The 24,526-nt window shown below is 39.8% G+C and overlaps 1 protein-coding gene across 5 annotated transcripts in view; it reads right to left on the minus strand.

Annotated features, from left to right (window-relative positions):
- Positions 1–24,526, minus strand: part of ATG7 (autophagy related 7) — a 237,436-nt gene that overhangs the window by 157,254 nt on the left and 55,656 nt on the right. For 4 of the 5 annotated variants that reach the window (XM_079122503.1, XM_079122504.1, XM_079122507.1 and 1 more), the window contains 5 exons: positions 21,212–21,302; positions 20,378–20,522; positions 10,422–10,580; positions 2,750–2,944; positions 903–1,106 (listed from right to left, as the gene is read on the minus strand). In XM_079122503.1, coding sequence (XP_078978629.1) covers positions 903–1,106; positions 2,750–2,944; positions 10,422–10,580; positions 20,378–20,522; positions 21,212–21,302 — 794 coding nt within the window. The remainder of the gene's footprint in view (positions 1–902; positions 1,107–2,749; positions 2,945–10,421; positions 10,581–20,377; positions 20,523–21,211; positions 21,303–24,526) is intronic. The other variant, XM_079122505.1, reaches the window with a different exon arrangement.

A 24,526-nucleotide genomic window follows, 5' to 3' on the forward strand; every position in this document is an offset into this window, starting at 1 on the left:
ATTGGGTGGACATAAAAGCCAGTCACCCACAAAAGATATGAGTTATTAAAGAACAAGTTTTAAAAGAAGGGAAAATATGTGTGGGAGGTTGGATACAGAAAGCACCTCTGCTTTGCTTCACTGAGAATTATGATCTATTCTGACAGACCATTCCTGCAGATTGACTCCAGTGGTGTCAATCAAGCTACAGAATCTCACATTTGCAGTGTGGTCTTGCTGTTCAGAGCACTTCCACATTTGACCCACTTTCTGCTGTGAGCTGACACAGCCAGAATTCTTCCTTCCTCTGGTAGGTTGCCAGATAAAATATGAAAGGTGCAGTTAAATTTGAATTTCAGACCAACAACAAACAATTTTTAGTATAAGTAGGTCTCAAATATTGCACAAGGCATAATTATACTACAAATTATTGACTGTGTACCTGAAATTCAATATCAACTGAGAACCATGCAATATTACTTGTTAAAAATGACAAATCTATGCCTCACTTCCATTCTGCAGAGGCACAGGGAGCCTAGGAGACTTATTTGAATCACATGTGTCAAGATCTGGACTGGCAGCTGGATCTGTAGACTCCCCGTATTTAATGTTTCTTTTACTAAGAAAAGAACAGGAGAGAGTACTGCTGTCGGGAACCACACTGTGCTACAGTTTCCTCACTGAGCTCACCCTGCCCCCCAAATTATCTGTGGCTGTATTCTTCTTGGTGAATGAGGAAGAGTTGGACAGTTGATGATTCCAATCAAGGCTCATCCTGGGACAAGGCCATCTCCCCAAAATAGGAGAATTCTTTTCTTTGTGGAAAGACAGTCTATAAATAACAATGAAAGAGCTGGGTTTCTCTGCCCCACTATACAACATGGTCATTGGAAATCTTTGGAAACACCAAGAAATTTACTTACATCTCCTGGGGCTACCACGTCATTGCAGAAATAGCAGCCAAGTTTGTAACCAGGGATGTTGGCAAAAAGTGATGAGCCCAGGAGGTCAGCAGATGCCACTGAGTGACTGGGACATAGGTCCCCTGCTCCCTGCTGCTTTGGTTTCTTCAGGCCATGTCTCATGACAACAAATGTGTCAAACCCCAAGGCAGCATTGATGACCAGCTGTAAATTTCAAGGAATAAGAAAATTAAGGGAAACATTTTCAAGCCAGGATTAATTTCATATTTATTAACTTTTATAACTTATTTTTTGATTAGGAATATAACTGAACTCTAATAGCCAATGATGGTAAAAGCTCCTCAATACTGAGAGTTTATTAAGCATAAGCTACTTAAAAAGTGATTAACATTATCTTATTTAATTTCATTTAAAACTCCCTACAAACATTGTCCAATTTTAGATGAAGATACTGGAAGTAAGAGAGTTTAGTTCTACCACTGGCCCAAGGTCACCTAACTGATAAGAGACAGGAGTATAAAATCAAGTTCTCAGACCAATTCTTTGCACCTTATGTCCACATAGATTTTTTTCTTTGTTTTGGGGTCCTGGGAATTGAACCCAGGGTTGATTTGCCACTGAACTACATCCTAAGTCCTTTTTATTTTTTATTTGAGACAGGGTCCTGCTAAGTTGCTGAGGGTCTCACTAAGTTGCTGAGGCTGTTCTCAAACTTATGATCCTCCTGCCTCTCCCAAGTTGCTGGGATTACAGGTGTATGCCACCACACCTGGCTCCATGTAGACTTTTTTAATAACAGTTTTATGGAGATATAATTCATATTATCTTATCATTTTTAAATTTGTTTAATTAGTTATATGTGACAGAATGCATTTATCTATTTTGACAAATCATATATAAATGGAGTATAATTTCTCATTTTTCTGATTGTACATATTGTAAGATCACATTGGTCATGCAATCATATATGCACGTGAGGTAATAATGTGTGTTTCCCTCTATTATCCTTCATAGATTTTTAAGGACATCTTTTTTCATTTATACTCTAAGAACTTTTCTTAATTGTTGTTTAATGTGCTTTCTCAAATTTCTGATCATATAGAGAGTATGAAAAATAAAGAAAAACAAGCATACTAAAAAAATCATTCAAAATATATAGTTTAAACAATTTAACAGTTTGAAAATTACTCAAAATACACAATTCAAATAATTAACAATTTGAGACTTTTCTTCTTGCTATCTTCTCCCTTTCACTCCCATTCCCTCCCTCCCCTTCTCCTATTTCTTTTCTCTCTTGATGGATGGATGAATAGATAGACCTATGTAAAAGTTTATACATATATGTTTATATTTAAACATAACTGATACTAAAATACATACAATATTGTATCTTATTTAACACAGCATGGTGTTTTCCATATTACAATTTTTTGAAACATAACTGAATGGCTGCACGCTATTCCACCATAAATATGGACTGTGATTTAGTTCACTATTCTATACTGATGGCCCTTAAAATTGTCACTGACCAAATACTAGTGAATAAGATAAAGTTCCTGCCCTCTTAGAGCTTGCATTTAAACCCAAGTGTAGCATTTCTGCTAGTGTTGACCACCTCAAAGGACCGGAAGGGAAAGTAAACAGTAAATGCTAACTATTTTTTTGGGATTTGGGTAATGAAGTGAGGCAAAACAGGGTCTATAGTGGAAGTCCCTCGATACTGGACTCCAGGATTACACATATCACCCCTCTTTACAGGGGACAGAAGGGTTGAGGTGGTGGTGCATCCCTTTGGGGTAGTGGTGCATTAAGTCACAGGGACAAGCATCCCAGGTTCCATACACTACCTTTCTCTTGCTTGCAGCAATGACAGCTGGAAGCCAGCGACTCTCCCTGGTGTCCATCAACAGGAAGATGACATCATGGCTTTCGATGAGCTGCTCCAGTTGCTCTACATCCTTGCGGGCTTGCTCCAGGGTGACACTGGAGAAGTTCACTGGATGTCCTGGCATGGGGATGCTCATGTTGAACCCTCTGGCATTCTAGGGAAATACCCAGATGTATTTTGTCTGAGGCAAAGGAACAGGTGAGCTCTCAAGACCATGCTTTCCTACAGCACATATGTGTGGTCACCGACAACTAGAAATTTCTGTGCACCATGATTCTATTTTTTCCTTACCCTACCTATGCTTTCCACCTCTTTTACCTCTTAAAAATCAAGATAGGCTACAAATATTCCTTGAAAATTTTTTTTTTTTTTTTTTTTCCTGGTACTGGGGATTGAACCAAGGCCTCACACATGCTGAGCCAAGTACTCTACTACTGAGCAACAGACCCAGTGCTCTTGCCTGATTTTACCAGTGAACCATATGTGAACACGGATGAAGCCAGGGACATAAACTTCTCACAGAAAAGTGTTCTAGAGTCTCCAACTGTACCCTTAATCCCCCACATTCCTCTGGCCACAGGGATGTGTGTGAAAACATTGACTTTTCTATTTATTTGCCAAAACTCTTCACCCTGAAAAAATAGCTCAGGGGCATAACAACTAGGTCTTTTTACAAAGGAAATTTTTTCCTTGTCTTCAACTTTGAATCTGATCTGAATTCAAGAGAGGGGCAACAACGATTCCAAAAAGATGAGGGGCAGGGAATTTCAAGCAAACCAGGAAAGGATGCAAGGAAGGAAGGGCTTCAGAAAGAAAAAAAGATCACCAAACAAGTTCATTTCAACAGAGACTGCCACAAAGACTAAGACCTCATTTATGAATATGAAGTAAGTATCATGCATTTACTATGTACCAATTACTGTAGTAAATAATTATAAAAGCAACACCTACAGTGCTAATAACATAATATGCTTAATGGCATATTACAATTGACAAAACATGTTAAATGGTGGGAGTGTGATCCAAAAAGCTATTGAGTGGGTTTAATGATACCAAGATTGAAACATAATTACATAATACCCATTCTGACCTTGTGAATAACTGATCCTTAGCCACATAAACTTCACCAATCTAAATGAACTTTTACTGGCTGAAATTTTAGCTAGTAAGCTGACAAAGCAGCCCATTCCTTAGGTCCATACTCCATAGGTGGAACTGAGCAAGTTTCAACACAGTGGTTTCCCATCTTGGCTACATAGCAGAACAAAAGAGGGTTCTAAAACTCCCAATCCCAGGATTTTCTCCAAGCCATTAAAATTGGAATCTTTGAGAGTGGGTGTAGGCATCAGTGTTTTCTAAAACTCCCCACATGATTCAAAGGTATAAAAAGGGTGGGGTATAATCTACATAAAGTGGAATACCCCTATTTTGCATGGACGGTTCAACATATTTTGACAAATTGAAGAGTAATCTTTGCATACCTGTTCAGAATATGGAATACTTCCATGACCAGGGAATGCTCTCCTGTGCCTCTTTATCAATACCCACTACTCACCAACCACCAGTGTTATGACTTTATAAACAATAGCTGAGTTTTGCCCATTCTAGAACCTGAAATAAATGATATCCTAAAAATATACTTGCTTATGTTTGGCTTTGGCCACTCAACAGAATGCTTCTGAGGTTCATCCACATCGTTAAGTATCAATATTACATTCCTTTTTGTTGTGTAACCATACCATATTTTGTTCATTCATTCTCTACTTGGTGACTTAGATTCTTTCTTTTTGTGAGGTGGGGTGGGTACCAGGGATTGAACTCATGGATACTCCACCACTGAGCTACATCCCCAGTCCTAGTTTGTATTTTTAATTTAGAAACAGGGTTTCACTCAGTTGCTTAGTGCCTCACTTTTTGCTGGGGCTGGTTTTAAACTCACAGTCCTCCTGCCTCAGCCTCCCAAGCTGCCGGTATTACAGGCATGCACCACTACACCTGGCTTTGGATTATTTCTTGATTTGGGCTATTATGCATAGAGTTCCAATGGGCATTTTTGTATGAATATTTCAGTGCATACATGTTTTCTTATCTAAAAGTGAAATTTCCAGGTTCTTAGGTGTGCATGTTGAATTTCTTATGGCTGTTTTACCAAAAAGTATGAAGAGTGGTTGCTTTATAGTGTGATATTTAACACTGTAAGTCTTCTTAATACTAGCCATTTTAGTGGATCTTCTTGCCCCCCCCCCCTTTTTTTTTGGTGTGTGTGTGTGTGCGCGCTGGAGCTTGAAATCAGAGCCTCATGTTCATCACTGAGCTACATCTCTAACCTCTACAATGATATGTCTTTATGATTCTACTTCATATTTTTCTGGTGACTACTGATAGCGAGCATTTTCAGGTGTTCACTGGACATTCACTGTGAAGTAAGTACCTATCTATCCAAGCCTTTTGTCTCTTAAAAAAAAAAAGAAGTTGGTTTGAATTTTTATCATTGAATGGTAATATATTCTAGGTCAAAGTTGTTTGCAAAATGTAAGTACAGCCAATGTTCTCTCAGTTTGGTCAGTCTTTTCATTCTCCTTATAGGGTCTGTTGAGAAACATAAGTTTAAATTTTGACAAAGCTCAAGTTAATAATTTTTTAAAATTTATAGCCAGTTTTACTGGGTTCTAACAAATCTTTGCTTATCATAAGACCACTAAGAAGCTTTTTTTTTTTTTTTTTTTCCAGAAGCTTCACAGTTTTAGCTTTAGTTCTATGTTCCTTCTGGGCTGTCACTTGCAGGCTCAGAGCACTCAATGAGGTCTCTGAACTATCATAATTGAGATCCAGTGACTCTCAGCCCTGTGTGAGCTCTGTAATCTCCACTAGCTCACAGATCCCTGGTAGTGTTTACTTTTACTTTCCAGCATCTCAGAGTGGTACCTAAATTTACAAAAGAAAAAGAAAACAAAAGGCTCAAGGTGCTGCTGAAGAAGGTAGGGCAGTTTTCTGGAACCTCTTTTCTGCACTTGTATCTGCCACTTTGTCCAGCAAATTCCACACACTTCATATGCTCTGAACTCTGACTACTTCACCAGCTCAGCAAGAACAGAATTATCTTCTTTGGTACGTCAGGTGTAGTATTGACTAGTAAATGCCTCTAGGCAATGAGCTGGGATAAAGGCTGGTCCACTGCCTGTTGTTCATGGTCTGAAAAGCATCATTCACTGTTTCACATATTTTTCCTGGGTGCAAAAATTTTTAAGGTGAGAAGGCAAGTTCATTATCAGGGTGGGAAGCAGATAACCAGAGTTGGGTTTTCAAACCTTAAGTGTGGGGCTAAGGGTGTATCTCATGTAGTATGGGGCATGCCTACCATATGTAAGACCTTGGTTTTGACCTCCTACCCAATAAAACAAAAACAAAAACCCTCCAGTGTACTCCAAAAGCCTACATTTTATTGTTTCACCTTAAAAAAAAAAAGGTGACCTCAAATAGTAATTTGATTAAAAAGATCAATTGTTGCCAGGCGCGGTGGTGCATGCCTGTAATCCTAGCGGCTCGGGAGGCTGAGACAGGAGGATTGCGAGTTCAAAGCTAGCCTCAGCAATGGTGAGGTGCTAAGCAACTCTGCGAGACCCTGTCTCAAAATAAAATGTAAAATAGGGCTGGGGATGTGGCTCAGTGGTAAATGCCCCTGAGTTCAATCCCCGGTACCAAAAAAAAAAATCAATTGTTGTTTTATAACCCAATTAACCTCAGGATTAGGCACAGTGTCTGCAGCAGAGCAGTTCTTTTAATGTAATTTTATCATGGCATTTTAAAAGCCCTTGCAAAAGTTTGATGAGACACCTATATCAAACTTGAAGAAAAGGGATTACTTAAGGAATTACATGCAGAAAAAAATCAAGAGTTTTTTATGACCTGGCCTTTGAGTTACTTGAGAATCTAGGGCCAGAAAATGGTTGGTGTGGGTCAAGATATTTTAGAGCAAAACCTGAAAGTACAGACTTTCTAGCTGCAAGAGAGTATTTAAAGCTTTCCAGGTCAGCCATCCACTGAAATCACCCTGTCACCTAGGTCTGTCATCCGGGGAAGGCTGCAGGATGGGTTCTTACAACCTCCTGGGATGGTTTCACTGCGCTTTCCTGTGAGTATATTATGTCGAAATTAAAAACTAAAAAAGAACTATCACCCATTTTATTCTTTTTCCAAGTCAAATGTCACTGTGCTGAAAGCTCTGATGTTAGAATTTTGTAATGATTGAACAAGTGAGGCAATCTTGCATTAATAGAACCAGCATTTCTACCATTTCCAGGTGACCAGATTGCCCAAGAAGTCTGCATTTCACACATCTACTAACTTCAAAAGGCCACTTCTCTTGCCTGGAATGCACTTCCAGATCTCTAACCTCTCCCACCGCTTTCTGCTTCTCACCTGCCTCTCTCAAACTGTTCTCTTAATTAATTTCTTCAGAGCCAGGACAAATGGTTTGCCTCAAGAAAGCTTTCTCTGGTCCAGTGAACCTGTCCAGGGCCCATTCTTATATTTCCTTAGTACCCTCTACTTATCCTCCTTAGTACTTACTATTTCCATTATAATTTTTAAAATTAATTATTCAGTATGTATGTGATAAACTAGAATATTAGCTCTATGAAGGCAGGGCCAGGCTTTGTTCATGAAGGCCTAGCCTTTTCTCCACGGCCTGGTGTAAAAAAGGTGATTGACAAAGACATATTGAATGAAAAAAGCTACTTTAAATCAAGCATATGAAGAAATCTCCTAAGTCTGGTTAACTAATAAATCATACAGTTTCACAAGTATTTTTCATGAAGTTGATGAACTATACAAGTATCTGATGACTTAATTATTCATAAGGCACAAAAATAAAAGTCTCAGAGGCTTGGACCCTGGCCTCACCTAATGCAATAGGGAAAACAATAACACAATGTAAATGCAAGCAAGAGGCTTGAGTGCTTGGTGTGCTTATTTTTCCAACCAAAATTGGACTTGATCTCTAAGGTCCAGTATAATCTGGCCCTTGCTTCTGCCTCAGCCTTCCTTTGTCTTCCTTGAACTCTAAGCTTCAGCCACCCTGGCTTTCTTTCAGGTACACAAAAGCATCACACGCCTTCCTGCCTTAAGCTTTTGCGCAAACAGCTCTGCTACCTTAGTTTAGCCTACTCTCACCCATCCTTCAGGATTTCGTTTCCTGATTCCACACTCAGCTCCCAGTCTACCTCAGGTCAACCTGTCACACATGCTCACAGCAACTGAGCTCCTGCTTCATACACTTAGTACAATTATAAATACCTGTGGGGTTGTGGCTTAGTGATAGAGCACTCACCTAGCACGTGTGAGGCACTGGGTTTGATCCTCAGCCTCGCACAAAAAGAAATAAACAAAATAAAGGTATTGTGTCCACCTATGACTAAAAAAAAAAAATTTAAAAACAATTTAAAATATTTGTGAAATTATTTATTAATGACCATTTCCCCTACTAGACTATAATAAGCTCCCTGCAGGGCTGGGGGAAGAAATGTCCATCAGTTCTCTTGTCCCTGCACATGGTAGGCCTTAAATAAACACCTAATGAATGAGTAACAGAATAACTGAACAAATAAACAGAAAGAATTACATGAGCTCACAGACAATGGCTAGGATTTGGGTAATCAAAAACTCAACTTACAAGTGGCAGAGCTCAGAGTCAAAGTCAAGTCCCCATGGTCCCTGAGGGGAGTACCTAATACTTCCCGAGTGATAGACTGAATTACTCTTCCCAACTATGCCCTTGCTTCCTTTAGCAGAATTTCATTTCCAAGCCCTTTGCCACATGACTTTCAGGACCTCCCACAGAGAAGACAGCCTACTGACTGATCACTGGCTCTGGACTTGGCCCTAAGACTTGCTTAGGTACTGGAAATGGAAGGCACTGCACTGGGCCATGCAGCTGAGCTGAGGCTCTAGGAGGCATGATGACTGCAAATTCTTTTAGGCTTCCACTTTCTACCATAAGAACAGCAGGACAGAGGTGACTGGCTCTTTAGCCTCTACTGTTGTTAATTAAAGCATTATGATCACATGCAATAGTAGGATTTGTTGTGGTATATTCGTACATGCACATAATACAATTTGATCAATTTCATCCCCAGTTACTCCCTTTTTTCTCCCCTTCTGCCCCCTCCTGTCTTGCTTCCTCAACTCTACTGGTCTTCTTTCTATTTTCATGAGATCCCATTCCTGATTTTTTTTCTCTCTAGCCTCTATGTATAAGAGAAAACATATGACCCTTGACTTTCTGAGTCTGTTAGCCTCCATTTTGAAATATGGCACACACTGCAGAACAGAAGCTGACCAGAAGTCCTGAGTTCAGTGGAACCATAAACAGCCTTTACATCCATGAGCAGGAAATAAGTGTTGGTAAATGAGATGTTAGGATTGTGTGATACGCAATATTGTGACAGCAGAGACCTACCTACTTTCCCTCCTCAATGGCAAGGTTGTGACTTATTCCATTTGTTTTGGCATCCAGCACATGGCTGGGTACACAGTGGGTACTAAATCAATACTATTAAACCCAATAAATGATTCCTCAGGGATACTGGCAAAATGAACAAAACCATCAACATGACTTCTACAGCAAAGACCTCTGAAACAGATGAATCAATACTGAGCAACTAAAGGGAGAAACTTCGGGAAGACAGGTTTTTTTCTTGGCTAGGGCTGAGAGCCTTTTCTGGCCTCTTAAGTAGAAGTAGATGCTTGGAAGATATCTAATCTGACTCCTATCAGATAAACTGATTAAGCATGAAGATGCAGGATCTTTGCAGGATGACCTAAAAAAAAATGCTCAAATTTTTTAATCAAATGAGGTGAATGACTTACGTCTCATTATCTAAAGTTTCTAAAGCAAATGATGTAACTAAAAAATAAACAGCAGCTAGAGAAAAAAAATCCAACTTTTATCTAATCTTTGTCCTCCATAGACTTGCATTCAATTTAATTTCATAAACCTGTACTAAGTGACTACCAAGGAATTCTGGTGATAGGAGAAAAACAATATGCTACATCTGGGCCACCATAAATTCCCTTTAGAACTGGGCAGGGTATAAAAATACACATATTTATAAATTCCTCAAATCAAATTTACACAATGCTTTGCAACTTACAAAACATTTGTTCATATATTTTTCATTTCATTTTCACCAGAATATATGAGAGGTCTTTGTTTTGTTTTGATTTGTAGTGTAAGAGATGAAACCTGGGGCCTCACATGTACTTGGCAAGTGCTCTACCACTGAGTTACATCCCACTGGCCCTTTTATTTTTTATTCTGAGACAGGGTCTTATAAGTTGCTTAGAGCCTCACTAAATTACTGAGACTGGCCTCAAATGTGAAATCCTCCTGCCTCAGCCTCCAGAGTCACTAGGATTACAGGGATGTACCACCATGCCCAGTCTTGCTGTATTTTTAAATCTCTGTCTCAGAGATGAGGTAAGTCTTGGTCACATGATGAGTGTCTGTCAGGAATGACAGTGTCTCATTCTGTGTAACTGATACCATAGGGATTCATTTCTCAAGATTTAAACATTTACAGATAGAGGAAAAAAAAAACTGTCTGTAATGGTCTCAAGAAGCATCAACGTACCACTCCGGGGAATATTTTCTGGAGCCGGTCAGCTGCAGCCAAAGCCTTGGGTTTACCTCCACCTAGGCAATCTTCAAATTCATAGAGGGGCTGCCTCACAGGATTAGAATAGGAGATCTTGGCATTGTCCACGAATGTGACGTGTCTGACGCCCCAACCCTGCGTGGAAACAGGAGATCTTGGTGTGTTCCTTTGAATATTTCACATGATGTCTCTCTTGAAATCCCTAGGAGAGGTTTTTCTTTCAAGCAGCTTGTGAATCTCAAAATATAGGAAACTGCAGAAATTGAATTATACAAATTCAGTTTTTGATAAACAGAATGTCAACTTCCTTTAAAAGACAAAATAATTACATGCTAAGTACTAAGTTTCCTGTTGTAATGAAACCAAGAAATGTCAGAGTGGGTCTAACTAATTTTTCATAATTTTTGACAGTGGCACAAGAAGCAGCTTTGGAAGTGAATCCCATAAGAACTCTCTGTGTTGCTGTTTTAAAAGGATTAGCATGAGTCCCCAAATGTCCTTGGTTTCCTTAATGAATAATTAAGTATAAATAATAACTTCTCTCAAAATTCATTTAAGTCCTGAGTTAACTCCAGAAAAATGATTTACAAGTCATTTCCCACTGTATAATAAGGCAGAATATTTTGTTCTATTTCATCAAGATGGACAAGCCTTATTCATAATTGGGACATTTAGCAGATGATTTTATGTTTTATGTTCTCATAGTTTTAATGATATCATAGGTTTTAAATGCATCTCCTGTAAGGTTTTATAAAACCACACTTTTTTTTTTTTTTTTTTTGATACTGGGGATTGAACCCAGGGGCACTTTGCCACCAAGCCACATCACCAATCCTTTCATTTTTTTATTTGAGACAAGGTCTAGCTAAGTTGCTTAGGGCCTTGCTAAGTTTCTGAAGCTGGCTTTGAACTTGTGATCCTCCTGCCTCAGCTTCCTGAGTTGCTGGGATTACAAGTGTGCACTACCATGCCTGGCCAAAACCACACAATTTTAAAGTTGAACAGGATCTCCAAAATACTTGGTATAATCATTTTGTTTTACAGATATAGAAACTGAAGCATAGATAAACATAGAAAAGATAAGTAAGTTGTCTAAACTCACATATCTAGTTAATGATGGGAATGAATGAGATCTCCAGAGTTGCCCCCAAGTGAAGATGCCTACTTTCTGGGGGTGGGGTGGGGATATTTTAGATCATATATAAGTACAGACTCAACTCACTGTGGATTAGGGAATAACTGCTTCTGTACTGAAAATGTACAGACATTTTGTTCATGTTATTATTCCAAAAAATATAACAACTATTTATATAACCTTTACATTGTATTAGGTATTTGAAATAATCTACAGATGAGTTAAGGTATATGGGAGGTAATGTGTAGGTTCTATGCAAATACTAGGCAGTTTTAGACTGCAGCATCCTCAGATTTTGGTATTCACCTCTGACCTGAAACCAATCACCCTTGGATACTGAGGGATGACTGTATAGCGATCTAAGGGAAGCCCTGCTATGACTGGCTACACAGTTATCATCCTGCTCTCTCACTCTTGCTCTCATTTCAGTATCTTTCAACTCAGGACTCTGAACTCAATTAGACTGACTACTCCAGGGAGACAGTCATTGAAGGCCCGACTCACTCTAGGGTTGGGAATGACAGGCTAGGATCCCCCTTTTGTAAGCCTAGTACAGGCTGTTTGTTTTGAAGTCCACTGGGAACTTTTTGATATACCCACCCAGTTTCATTAGCTAAGCAATCTACTATGGAGGGAGAGATAAGTATGAAAAATCCAAAAGTCACTTGTACTTGGTTCAGGATATTTATTTCAGAAGTATTTTTGCATTCCTGAGTGGATAGCAGGGAAGACAGTCTGGGAACATGCTGGGCAGAGGAAAGAAAGCCAGATAAACTACAAACATGCTGTAGGCTAGTCACATGCAGATGAACTTTCACACTTAACTTTTGGCTTCCTGGAATGCTACACAGTTTAAAGGGCTAATCTCCAAGATTAAAGAAAATTACAACCCTCAGTGTCAGCAAGGATGTGGCAGTGAAAAATAAATATCTTACTGGTTGAGAATGTTAAATTGGTGTAATTTTTCTGGAAAGTAATTTGGCAATGTGTTTCTGGAATCTTAAAAACACTCATATTCTCTGACCTGTTTCTGGCAATCTATTCTAGGAAATAATCTGAAATACTGCCAAAAGATGAAACTACAAAGATATTCTTCACAACATAATTTATAATTATAGAAAACTAGACATGCCATTAGTGTCAAATATGAGAAGAATGTCTTAGGAAGTTAAGGAATGTGATTAAATATTTTGTCAGATAAGGAGGTTTATTCTACAATCATTAAAAAAGACTAAGAGGTATCATTTTTAAATGACATGAGAAATGTTTACAATGTTAACTCATAAAAGCAAAGGAAATTATTATGTATCACATTAGACTTGGAAACACATACTAAACAAACTTGAAATGAGTAAAAGTGGAAAAGGAGTATTTTCTTTTTTACTTTATAACTTTAACATTTTGTAAATTTTCACAATTAATCTGTCCTGACTGCAATTTCAAAAAATACTAAGAAAACCTAGGCACCTACTACTCCAAAAACTCCAAAAAACACAATAAAATAAATTCCAGGAGTAAACATAAAAATTATATAACTAATAAATCTGTCAAATAAGAGTAGAAAAAAGAGAAATAAACATTAGGAATATGCAAAGATTAAAGATAAGATAGAAGAGATTTAGAAGATAAGAAAACATCACATGTACTTGATTAATTTTAAAAATTAGATTAAATGAATGATTTTCTAGGAAAATAAACTAACTTAGAATACCAAATCTTTTTTTCCATATGTTTATTGGTGCATTATAATTGTACATATTAGTAGAATCTGTTGTAAAAGTGGTATAAAACCCAAAAATGTCAATCAACACAGATGTGTGTGTAAAAGTTTCCCTAATTCCCTGCCCCACTCCCACCAACAGAATTCCCAAAGATTAACATGCCCAGATGGATCCATAAATGAATTTCTTGAAATCATCAAGGAATAGATAATTCACACATTAAAACTCTTCTGAAGCATAGAAAAGGGCAGCAAATTTCAAGTTTACTTTTAAAAGTTAGCATAATTCGGCTATAAAACATACAAAGACACTTCATGGAAAAACATTACTGTAGAACAACTTGACTTATGAATGCAGATGTAAAACTTATAAGTAAAACATTACTGATTAAATGACACAATATACAAGAAGAATGCACCAGGAGGGTTTATTCCAGAACTGCTCAACATTTAGAATACTTTGACTATCCTGATATATTTGATAAAGTTCAACATTCATTTCTGATATAAACTAGCAGAAATAGAAATCATCTTCCTTAATTTACAAAAAACGTTTAGCAGAAACTAATATCAAATATCAAAATTAAAGGTAAAAGTAAAAGACATTCACATTAAAGTTGGTAACAAAAATGTCAACTTTCCCTGCTATTCCTCAACATTACTATGCAGTTCTAGACAGGAAAAGAAACACAGATATAAATGTTGGTGAGGGATACTTACTAACCTATAAAATTCAAAAGATTCAAATAAAAAACTACTAGAACTAAGATAGCTTAGAAAGATGGCCAGATGAAGATAAATGTGCAAAACTCACTAATCTTTCCTATACCCTAGTAATAGCAAATTGGAAAATGCAATGGGAGAAATATCTCTCTAAAAGAAGAAAATATCATCAAATATGCAGAAGTAAACTAAATAAAACACATGGAAAGTCTATATTTAAACATGCTACTGAAAGACAAGGATGATCTAAATAAATTAAAAGCTGCTCTGGAACTAAGGATAAATACTGTAATAATGTCAACCTCTTCCAGTTACCTACAAATTCATTGTCATTTCAATTAAAATGCTGAGCAGCAATACAGTTTTACTAGGTGAAACAGAGAATCCAAAAAGGGACTTAGATATAAAAAGGGGGTTGTGCATTTGATAGAGGTGGAAAAATTAAGTTTAGCTTATTGAATAAATGCCATTAAAACAACTGATTACCCACTTTGTAGAAAAGAAGTAAGTATCAGAAAAAGTTATCACACAGGCTCACAGGAGTATGGACTAGTACTACATTTTAGAAGGTAATTTAGTTTGAATATAGATAGATTTTTAGATAAATAGATATGTGTGTGTGAGAGTACATGCTCTCTAACATTAAATTCTACTTTGAAGTCAGGCACAGAGGTGCCCACCTATAATTCCAACAACTTGGGAGGTTGAGGCAGGAGGATCCCAAGTTCAAGGCGAGCCTTAGCACCTTAGCAAAACCCTCAGTAACTTAGCAAGACCCTATCTCAAAATAAAAATAAAAAGGGCTGGCATGTAGCTCAGTACCAATAAAAAACCTACTTCTAGGACTTTTTCCTAAGGGAAAAACTCCATGGATAAATAATAATATAAGTAAAAGAACATACATTCCAACAGACTCTCTAATAGAAAAAAAGTAGAAAATAACTGAAATTGATTATATAAATTAAAGACATAATCATGCAACAAAACGCTACTTTTCATGGGATGGAAACATAGAAAGGTAGTCACAATTATTTTTCATTAAGTTAAAAATCAAAACTTTGCATAGATAGTATGCTATGATCCATTTATTGAAAATATAAATAAATAGCTAAATAATGGCAAATATAACAAAGAACTCTCTGTATTTATATATGTCCAGGATAACGCATGTACTAATTGAAGGGCTGCAGTCATTTCTCCCCTGCCATTTTGCTGCCACCATTATTCTGCCCCTTCAAACCATTTTCCGACCTAGATTGCTAGCCTGCAAACTTCCTCGTCAGTCATTGGTCAGATTGTTATTTGCCCACGGACTTCCACTACTTAAGAATAGCTTCCCCGCCATTCTCTCTGTCCCTTAAGGGCAGACACTCTGCTTGTCTGCTTAATAAAATGTCTTGTGTGAGTCCCCACATTCAGAGTGGTTTTCTGGGGGTGCTTTCATTGTTGCTGTGACTCGTGATTCGGATGGGCTCTTCTACTGCTACTTAAGTGAGTGGAATCCCATCTGACGCCCCAGACCCCCAGATGCTGGTCTCACCTTCCATTTGCTTGGACGCCTGGTACCACTTCCACCACCAGCCTTCAGATTGGTGGGTTTTCCCCTACGTTGACTTAAACACTCCTTTGCTCACCTGAGATGCAACTGTTGATTGTCCGGAGCCCTCAAGGTGGTTGAGGAGTTGGGGGTTCCCCCAGCTATGACTTCTACAGTTACAGCTGGCCCCCTTGGTTGACCTTATCTGACAGGTGGGTCTCCGATCTTTATGGTGGAGATTCCCTCTCTGGGTTGAAGCTCCTCTTCACTTTTCCTCTTAAAATTCCTGGCACCAGGTCCTCAACCCCCTCGGCTTTTTCCTGGCACACACTGACGGGGGTGACGACTCTCATCATTGTGCTGCCTCCTCATCTCCAGTCAACTGGTCTGTGACCTTGGGATGCCCTGGACACTGACTCAGCTGTTTGTTTCCACCATGGGATCTAGGGCCTCCATTCCGGCAAATTCACCCTTGGGATATCTACTAGAAAATCCTAAACCCCTTCACCTGATCCCTTGCCTAATGCCACCAAAACTTATTCATTTGTATAATGATAATTGGCCACAGAATCCTTTAGATATTTAACCCAAAATGACTACCTACAACTTCTGTGAGCAAGTGGACAAATGGAAAGCAATTTCTCTACATTCAAGCTTTCTTTTTCTTGCCCAAACCTTCATTCCCCCCACCCCCACTTCTTTTCCTCTTCTTAAGCCCTCATCCTTTTCCGACTTCAACCTGGCTAACAAACCACCCCATACGGTCTCCTGCAGCAGAGGCCCCTCTGGCCCCTGCTCCTCCATCTCCTTTGCTCCCATCTGCTTCTGCTTCTGCCCCACCGCCCAGCCCATCCCGTCCTCCTATCACGCAGTCCCCCTATCACGCAGTCCCACACACATGTTCTAGCCCTTCTACGGGAGGTGGCTGGTGTGGAGGGAGTGATCAAAGTCCATGTTCCTTTCTCACTCTCCGATCTTTCCCAGATAGAGAAGTGGTTAAGCTCCTTCACCTCCAATTCTGCAAACCTCATTAAGGAATTTCAGTATTTAACCCAGTCTCACGACCTTACCTGGCATGACATTTATATGATCTTGTCCAACACCTTGATCCCGGAGCACAGGAGAGTCTGGGAACAGGTGCACAATTATGCAGATGAGGTTCACCAATTGACCCCAATGTACCCCATTGGGGCTGAAGCAGTACCAGATAGGGAGCCCCAACGGGACTATAACACGGGGACTGGGCATCTGCGGCAGAACGAGTTCCAAACCTGCATCCTTGCAGGTCTCCGAAAGACTGCCATTAAATCCATTAATTATGATAAACTTCAGGAAGTAATACAGGATAAAACTGAAAACCCATCTGCCTTACTGAGTTGCCTCCCAGAGGCCATGCTCAAATATACTAATCAGGACCCTGAAACTCCGGAGGGACGACAGCTACTCATGATTTTTTTTTTCCCAAAGCTACCCAGACATAAAGGCTAAATTGAGGTGGATGGACAGGGGGCTCCTTACCCCACAGCCAGAGGTTATAGTGGTGGCATTCAGGGTGTATAACTGAGGGGGGGGGAAAAAAAAACTAAAATACCTAATGCTAGCCAAAGTCTTTCAGCCAGTTAGACCTGCCCAGCTGGCTACTACTAGGGGCACCCTAGCTCCCAGAAGACCTCCAGGCCCATGCTTCAAGTGGGAAAAGATGGCCACTGGGCATGAGTCTGCCCCAACCCCCAGCAACCCCCTTTTCCAAAATGCCACCAACCGGGACATTGGGCAGTGGATTGCCCTGGTGCTCAGAGAAGTGCCAGGTCACCCTCGCCCCCTTCCCCCACTGACTTACTAGGATTGGCAATGGATGACTAAAGGGGCCGAGGACTTCTACACTCGATGACCATCACCACTCAGGAGCCCCATGTGACCCTCATGGTGGCAGGCAGGCAGCTCCCTTTCCTTGTAGATACTGGAACCACCATTTCGGTGCTATGGGAGTTTTGGGGACCCGCTTCCCCTGCCAAATCCTCTATTGTTGGGGTAGAGGGAAAACCATACCACTCCATAAAAACCCCTCTAATAAGTTGCCATATCGAACAAATCTGCTTCTATCTTTCCTTTTTGATAATTCCTATGTGTCCCATTTCCCTCCTGGGAAGGGACATCCTAACCAAATTGGGTGCTTTTATTTCCATCTCACTCACCATATGCCTTAACCTGCTATTCCTCTCCTCATGATCTTGCAGCAATATATAACCTGGGTCTTCATATCCCCTTCCTCCCTCCCTTGTTGACCCCAAGGTCTGGGACACCCACACTCTGTAGCCCCATGCTCACCTGTACTCATTCGCTTCAAGGATCCAACATCCTACCCAGCCCCAATATCTCCTTCCCCAAAGGAGCCTCTTAGGGCTTCACCCATTCATCCAGGATTTAAAGCAGAAAGTCTTCATGCACCCTGCCAACTCCTTATAACACTCCCATCCTGGCTGTTAAAAAGCCTAATGGATCTTACCGTTTGGTGCAAGATCTCCACATGATCAACTCGGCAATTGTCCCCATCTTCCCCACTGTGCCCAATCCCTACACTTTGCTTCCTCTATCCCCTTTTCCACCATATACTTCTCTGTGTTGGATTTAAAGGATACCTTTTTCACTGTTCCTCTTCATCCTAACTCCCGGGATCTCTTTGCTTTCATCTCATTCAATTTTCTTCTCAGCTGACCTGGACAGTTCTCCCACAGGGATTTCAGGTCCTCATCTATTTGGTCAAACACTGTCTCATGATTTTGTCTCCCTTACTTTTGTTTCCTCCTCCCTCTTACAGTACGTTGATGATCTTCTATGTAGTCCTTCTCTTAAGGACTCCCAAAGAGACACTATTAAGCTTCTAAATTTTCTGACTGACAGAGGGTATAGGGTCTCTCCAGCAAAGGTACAGCTTTCCAAACCTCAGGTTATTTACTTAGGAGTCAGCCTCTCACCTGGATTTAAGGCCATCACTGTAGAGGGAAAAGCACTGTTATAGGACATACCCATTCCATCTACCAAGGAAGAAATCCTTTCCTCTCTAGAGTTAGCAGGATATTTATGATCCTGGATCCCAAATTTTTCCATCCTGGCAGCCCTCTTATATGAGGCTTCAAAGGGCTCTTTCACTGAACCTCTCCTCAACCCAGTAGAAGACCTTTCCAGACCCTAAAGAAAGCTCTTCTTCAAGTCCCAGCCCTTCACCTCCCTGACATCACCAGATCATTCTACCTGTTTGTCTCTAAGAAAAGTAGGTTCACTCTGGGGGTCTTAGGACACATGTTTGGTCCCACCTTTGGCCCATTGGCACACCTATCAAAAAGGCTAGACCCCACCATAAAAGGTTGGGCACCATGTCTTAGGGTACTGGCTACAGCATTTATCTTAAACCAGGAATCAAAAAAACTTTCCTTTGGGGCTCCCACTGAAGTGCTCTCACCTCATCATCTGAGCTTTTTACTTATAAGGGTTTGCAAACTCTACTGCACTCTTATGTGTTAGCTTTGCAAACTGCTCTCATTGGGGACTCTTTCACATACTCAATTTAACTAACCCACTCATGGCACAGGGATGTTGGATGTGCATGAGAGCGGGGCTCTCTCATCTCCTGGCTAGTGCCCTAGACTTTCAACAGCATCCCCTTGGAGCAGGCAGATATCACCCCAAAATTATCAGAACTGCCTCTCTTCCAATTTGCTTCCAGATACATATCTTCCAATGGAAGCCACTCTGTGGGTTCACTAGAAAAAAAGAAGTGCTCATTGGAAGAGTGCTGCTTCTATGTCAACCAATCAGGTATTGTTAAAGACAAGATCAAACAGCTGTAGGAGGACTTGGAGAAGAGAAGGAATGAACTTGTCCAAGGAACCCTTGTGGCCCATTTCAGGCCAATTATGGCCACTTATTTTCCCATTTATGTCTCCCAATCCTTATAATTGCCATCATACTAGCCTTTGCCCCCTGTGCATTGAAATTTGCACAAAATCAGATTCAAAAATTTCTAATCACACTATTAATCAGCTTGTATTACCAGACTATCAGGACCTCATAAAAGAAGGATCGGAGCCTGGCTACAAGTGCACTCCCCAGGGGAACTATCCAGTTCCCAATCCCCGCCTACTGCAATGACATCTCCCTCCCCTGAATCAGCTTTACACCCATGCCCGGCATTACGCAGTTACTAAAGATGGATCTTCGCCCATACACCCAAAAGGGATCTTCTTATAAAAACAAAAATGGGGGAATGAAGGGACAATGGGTTAACAAGGCTGCAGTCATTTCTCCCCTGCCATTTTGCTGCCACTTTATTCTGACTCCCTCATACCATTTTACAACCTAGATTGTTAGCCCACGAACTTACTTGTCAGTCACTGGTACGATTGTTATTGGCCTGCAAACTTCCACTACTGAAGAATAGCTCCCCTGTCATATTTTCCCTCTCTCTCTCTCTCTCTCTCTCTCTCTCTCTCTATCTATCTCTCAAGGGCAGACATTCTGCCCATCTGCTTAATAAAATCTCTTGTGTGAATTCCCACATTCAGAGTGGTTTTTTGGGTGCTTTCACCAATCTAGGAAGTCTTTTAATTCTGGAAAACGGGACTGGGGATGGTGGGAGAAGTTGTGTTATTATCTTACAATTAAGACATACATTCCTTTTATAATTAAAAGGATCCTGAACAAAGAAAAAAGGAAGGGAGGAAGGGAAAGGGGAAAGTAGGCAAGGGAAGGCAATGATGTACCACAAAATAAAGAAGAAGCCACAACTTCAAAGGCCCCATTCAGTTCCTAAAACTTACCATCAATGTCCTGGCTACATTACAACCCAAGGTACCAGCTCCAAGCAGCAGACATTTGACAGATACAACCTTCTCCAGGTCCAGCGTAGGAACCAACCTCCAACACATCAGTTTGAGATTTAGATCCACAGATGACTCAGCTAACCTAGAAAATGAGAGATTTAGGTTTTTAGTCATTTATTCCCTTTGTGCCTCAGTCTCATCCTCAAGACATATAAAATCACCAAGGAAGAAGACAAGATATAAATAAGTAGGAAACTGGAAGCAAAGAGAAAATAAGATGCAGCTTGAGAGTAAAAGGGGAGGAGAAAGGGTTCCACACAGGATACATGTCATTGAAGTTCTCTGCAGTTGCTAGTTCTGGGCCACAAATTTGATAGTGAGCTCCTAACAGCCAAGGTGAAAGGGAAACATAATCAGCTACGAGTCAGGTCCATGAATAAAAGCATACCAAGAGCCTCAGAGAAAAATTCTTCCTACTATTGAAGACAGAAATTTCTTTTATTTCTCCTTTATAATGAGTATACTACATTCCCCCTTAAATACGGTACTGGTTTCCATTAAATTTTTTTTTTATAATGTCCTTCAATGGAGGTCAATAGGACAAAAGTAGAAAGCAATGAATAAAAGATTGAAAGGTAGTAGCATCATTGTAGTAATTCTTATAACCAAACTTAAATTAAGCAGTAGGTTTCAAAGAGCAGAATAATACTCAGTAGTTTGAATGGCATCTCCTGAACTGCATTATGTAATGCAGTATTAGTCTAACATAACCTGTTCTGCAAGCTGGTTATGAAAAACCTTAGTGGAGAAAAGAACATCCAAAATGTATACCTTTTGGGGTCCATACATTCGCTAAGGTTCACCATCCTTGGTCCCATGCCTCCTTTCTGGTTCTTTTCCCATCCGACTGCTTTAGGACAATCTTTAGGCAAAAAAAAAAAAAAATAAATAAATAAATAAATAAAAAATAAAACACAACAAGTTTAACAAAGGAAGGAAGAATAAAAACAAGTCAAGCTGCAAACATGTTTTTTAAAAAGATAAACATTCACAATGGCCCATGCATTGATAAGCTTTTAGTTCACTTCTTTCTTAGAGAGCTCAGAGAGCCTGGAATTTCCAGACACCTGCCCCAGTCACCTCCACCATCGTCCTGAACTATTAGGGTTCTTCCTTAGAGACCATCAGACCCAAGCATAGTCTTCCTGGGCAGGGGCTTGTGGAACAGCCCTCAAACCTGGCCCAAGGTGCCTCTACTTCTGCTGTTTCTAGATGTTGCTCAAAAAAGACAATCACATTTGGTATAAGTCTGTGGAAGGCACTATGCTTAAACGGGGCAAGCTGATTAGCCCAGCACACATTCCACTGAAGTTCCCATTGGGATTTGAACCTCTACGTCAGTATGTCCTTCTGTTACCCATCCTTACTCTGCCCCTCTGCTCCGCCTCTCAACTCTTACTGTGCCTCTTTGCACAGATAGATCACAGACCCAGGTGACTTCCCCTTTTAAGCTGCTCTCTCCTTTAAGTTCATCTTCAGTGATTCAGAACTTCCCCTTCCCTCACTTATTCCCTGCCCTCCCTGCTACAGGGGTCCCTGTAACTCCAGTTGCAGTGATTCCCAAAATGTGTCTTATTCAATGTTAAACAGACTTGAAAATACTTCCATACTTATATCTATATTCAATATCTACTGTCTCAATATCAGATAAACCCGGAGATTCACAATTGCACATGAGGGAAATAAATGCTCTGAGAAGCCTGAAGTTAAAAAAAAAAAAAAAAAACAAAAAAACTACTTTATTTGATTTGGTGTTGTGTTTTCCAAACATGCATAGCATTCTGAATCTCTCTCCATCACCCCTTACACACCAATTAAAATCTCATGGATGTAGCTCAGTAGTAAAGTATTTCCTTAGCATGTACAAGGTCCTGGGTTCCATTCCCAGCACCACCACCACAAAAAAAAAAAAAAAAAAAAAAAAAAAAAAGATGGGGCACATTCAGGGAAATGCTGCTTGATTCTATTGCTGCAAAATTCTCTTACATTCTCTTACTTTAGATTTCTATCAGCACTTCCAGTTTTCTTTGGGAAACTTTTTAGCTCTTGTTGTTTTTTAAAAAAATAGTATTGTTCAATATAATTATGGGATCAAGAAGGTGTTGATTTCTTTGACATATCATTTGTTTCTGGGCTAGTATGAGCAAGGGGAAGCCGGGGCTAATTATCCTTGAAAACTACCTGGGCTCCAATCAGCCCAGGGGTGTCATTCACAGCAAGAAGCCACAAAACACATGTGCTTTCCCATTTTTAACTCAGGCACTCTAGTGGAGTTCTTCAGTTCTTAATGCTATGAAAAATTAAAGTTGAAATAATAGATTCAAATTCTTAAGGAGATGAAGATATAAGTATTCTTTTCTAGGAAAAAATAGATCTGATTTTCTAATTCATATTTTACCCTGAATTAGTTATTCTCACAACTATTCTTATGTTAAGTGTTCTCATGTTAAATTAAAAAAAATGTTTCTCTAATGCATAGCACAAGACTTTGACAAGATCTACAGAACCAGAGTATAATACTGTAATTGATAATGTCAGCCTTGTTCTCCTTACTGATAAGACATAAGACAAAAACCAAATATCCCTTCAAGTTAAATTATCTGTACACTCAAAAGACTATAGCCACTTCTAATTTAAACTGATTAACAATGAAAAAAGTTTTATAAACCCACCCTGCCCTTGTGCATTGGGAGTTATAGAAGAGATCTACCTGGGAAGTTGGGCAGGCTTCTCAAAGTCACTGAGGGGTCCCCCACTTCCTCCATATTCTACTGGAGAGATCACTCTTTCCCATAGATTTAGAGGCACACTCTGTGTTCCCAAGGTCATGCATGGACCCGCAGACTTCTCTGAGGTTCAGCTGACCATTATTGATCTTCCACTGGTGGCATTAGGCCACAAAGGGCCAAGTGAGGTAAGTATGCAGGTATAGGCCCTCAGTGTTCACCAAGCACAGGTCAATGCCTTTCTCCAAATGGGAGTGCTCAGGCAGGGTCCCAAAAGGGCATGGCTGCCTGCCACTCCAAGTTTTTGCACTACTAAAAACTCCCACTCCCTTCTTCCTAACAAAAGCCCAATGTCTAAACATTTTGGTGCATTTCAGTTCTAAGCTGATCTGCTGCTCCTATCTCTGGGGTGCATATTGTTTTCTCTTGCCTTTTCTTCACCTTGCAATAAACCTGCTCTAATTACCATCTCTGCCTTGCTATACTCCTGTTTCTATGCCAGGATAATGGCCCTGACCTTAGGAATTACACCCAAGATTACTCAATTGTGGACTCTCACCCCTTTGTAACCTACCCATAAGACACACCCCAAGGCTGAGGGTGTAACTCAGTGGTATAACACAGTAGGTTCCATTCCCACATTAATAAGATAATGTCTTTAGGGGAAATAAGATGTTCTTTTCCCACAGTTGGAACCAGGAAGAGCACAAGAAAGGCAGGAGCTAACAATCAGGGCTCTTCTCCCACCTCAGCAGTCTATCTACTGCCTCCTTCAGCCAATTGCCAGAACACTATTAGCTAGAGAGAGCAGCCAGGATGCGTCAAGAGTGGGGAAAAAAGATACAGGTCATTTAAAATAATATTTCCTTTACCACTGCAACTATGAGATGTCTTGGAAATATAGTCATGTGTTAATATCAGAGTATACTTAAACGAAAACAAGGGCTGTTTTGCTGTATATACTGCAATATAATCTTATGAACTACCATTATTGATAGGGCCCGTCATTGACAAAAACATCACTATGCAGCACATGACTATACTAAAAGTACTACCCTATGAATACATGGAGTTCACATTATGCTAGAGAACAAGATTTTTTTTTTAAGTTTTGTTTATTATACTTTTTTTTTTTTTTTTTTTTTTTCAGTACTGGGGATTGAACCCAGGACCTTAGTGCTTGCAAGGCAAGCACTCTTATCAACTGAGCTATATCCCCAGCCTAAGTTTTGTTTATTATAAAGTTTGCCCTTTTTTTGTTGTGGTACTGGTGTATTATAAAGTTTCATTTGCAGCTAAGAGGAAAATCACTAATTTACATGAAAAACAGAAGAAAAACTGCCTTTCCTAAACAAAATAA

This window comes from Sciurus vulgaris, assembly GCF_902686455.1.
Source record: "Sciurus vulgaris genome assembly, chromosome: 19".
NCBI lineage: Eukaryota > Metazoa > Chordata > Mammalia > Rodentia > Sciuridae > Sciurus > Sciurus vulgaris.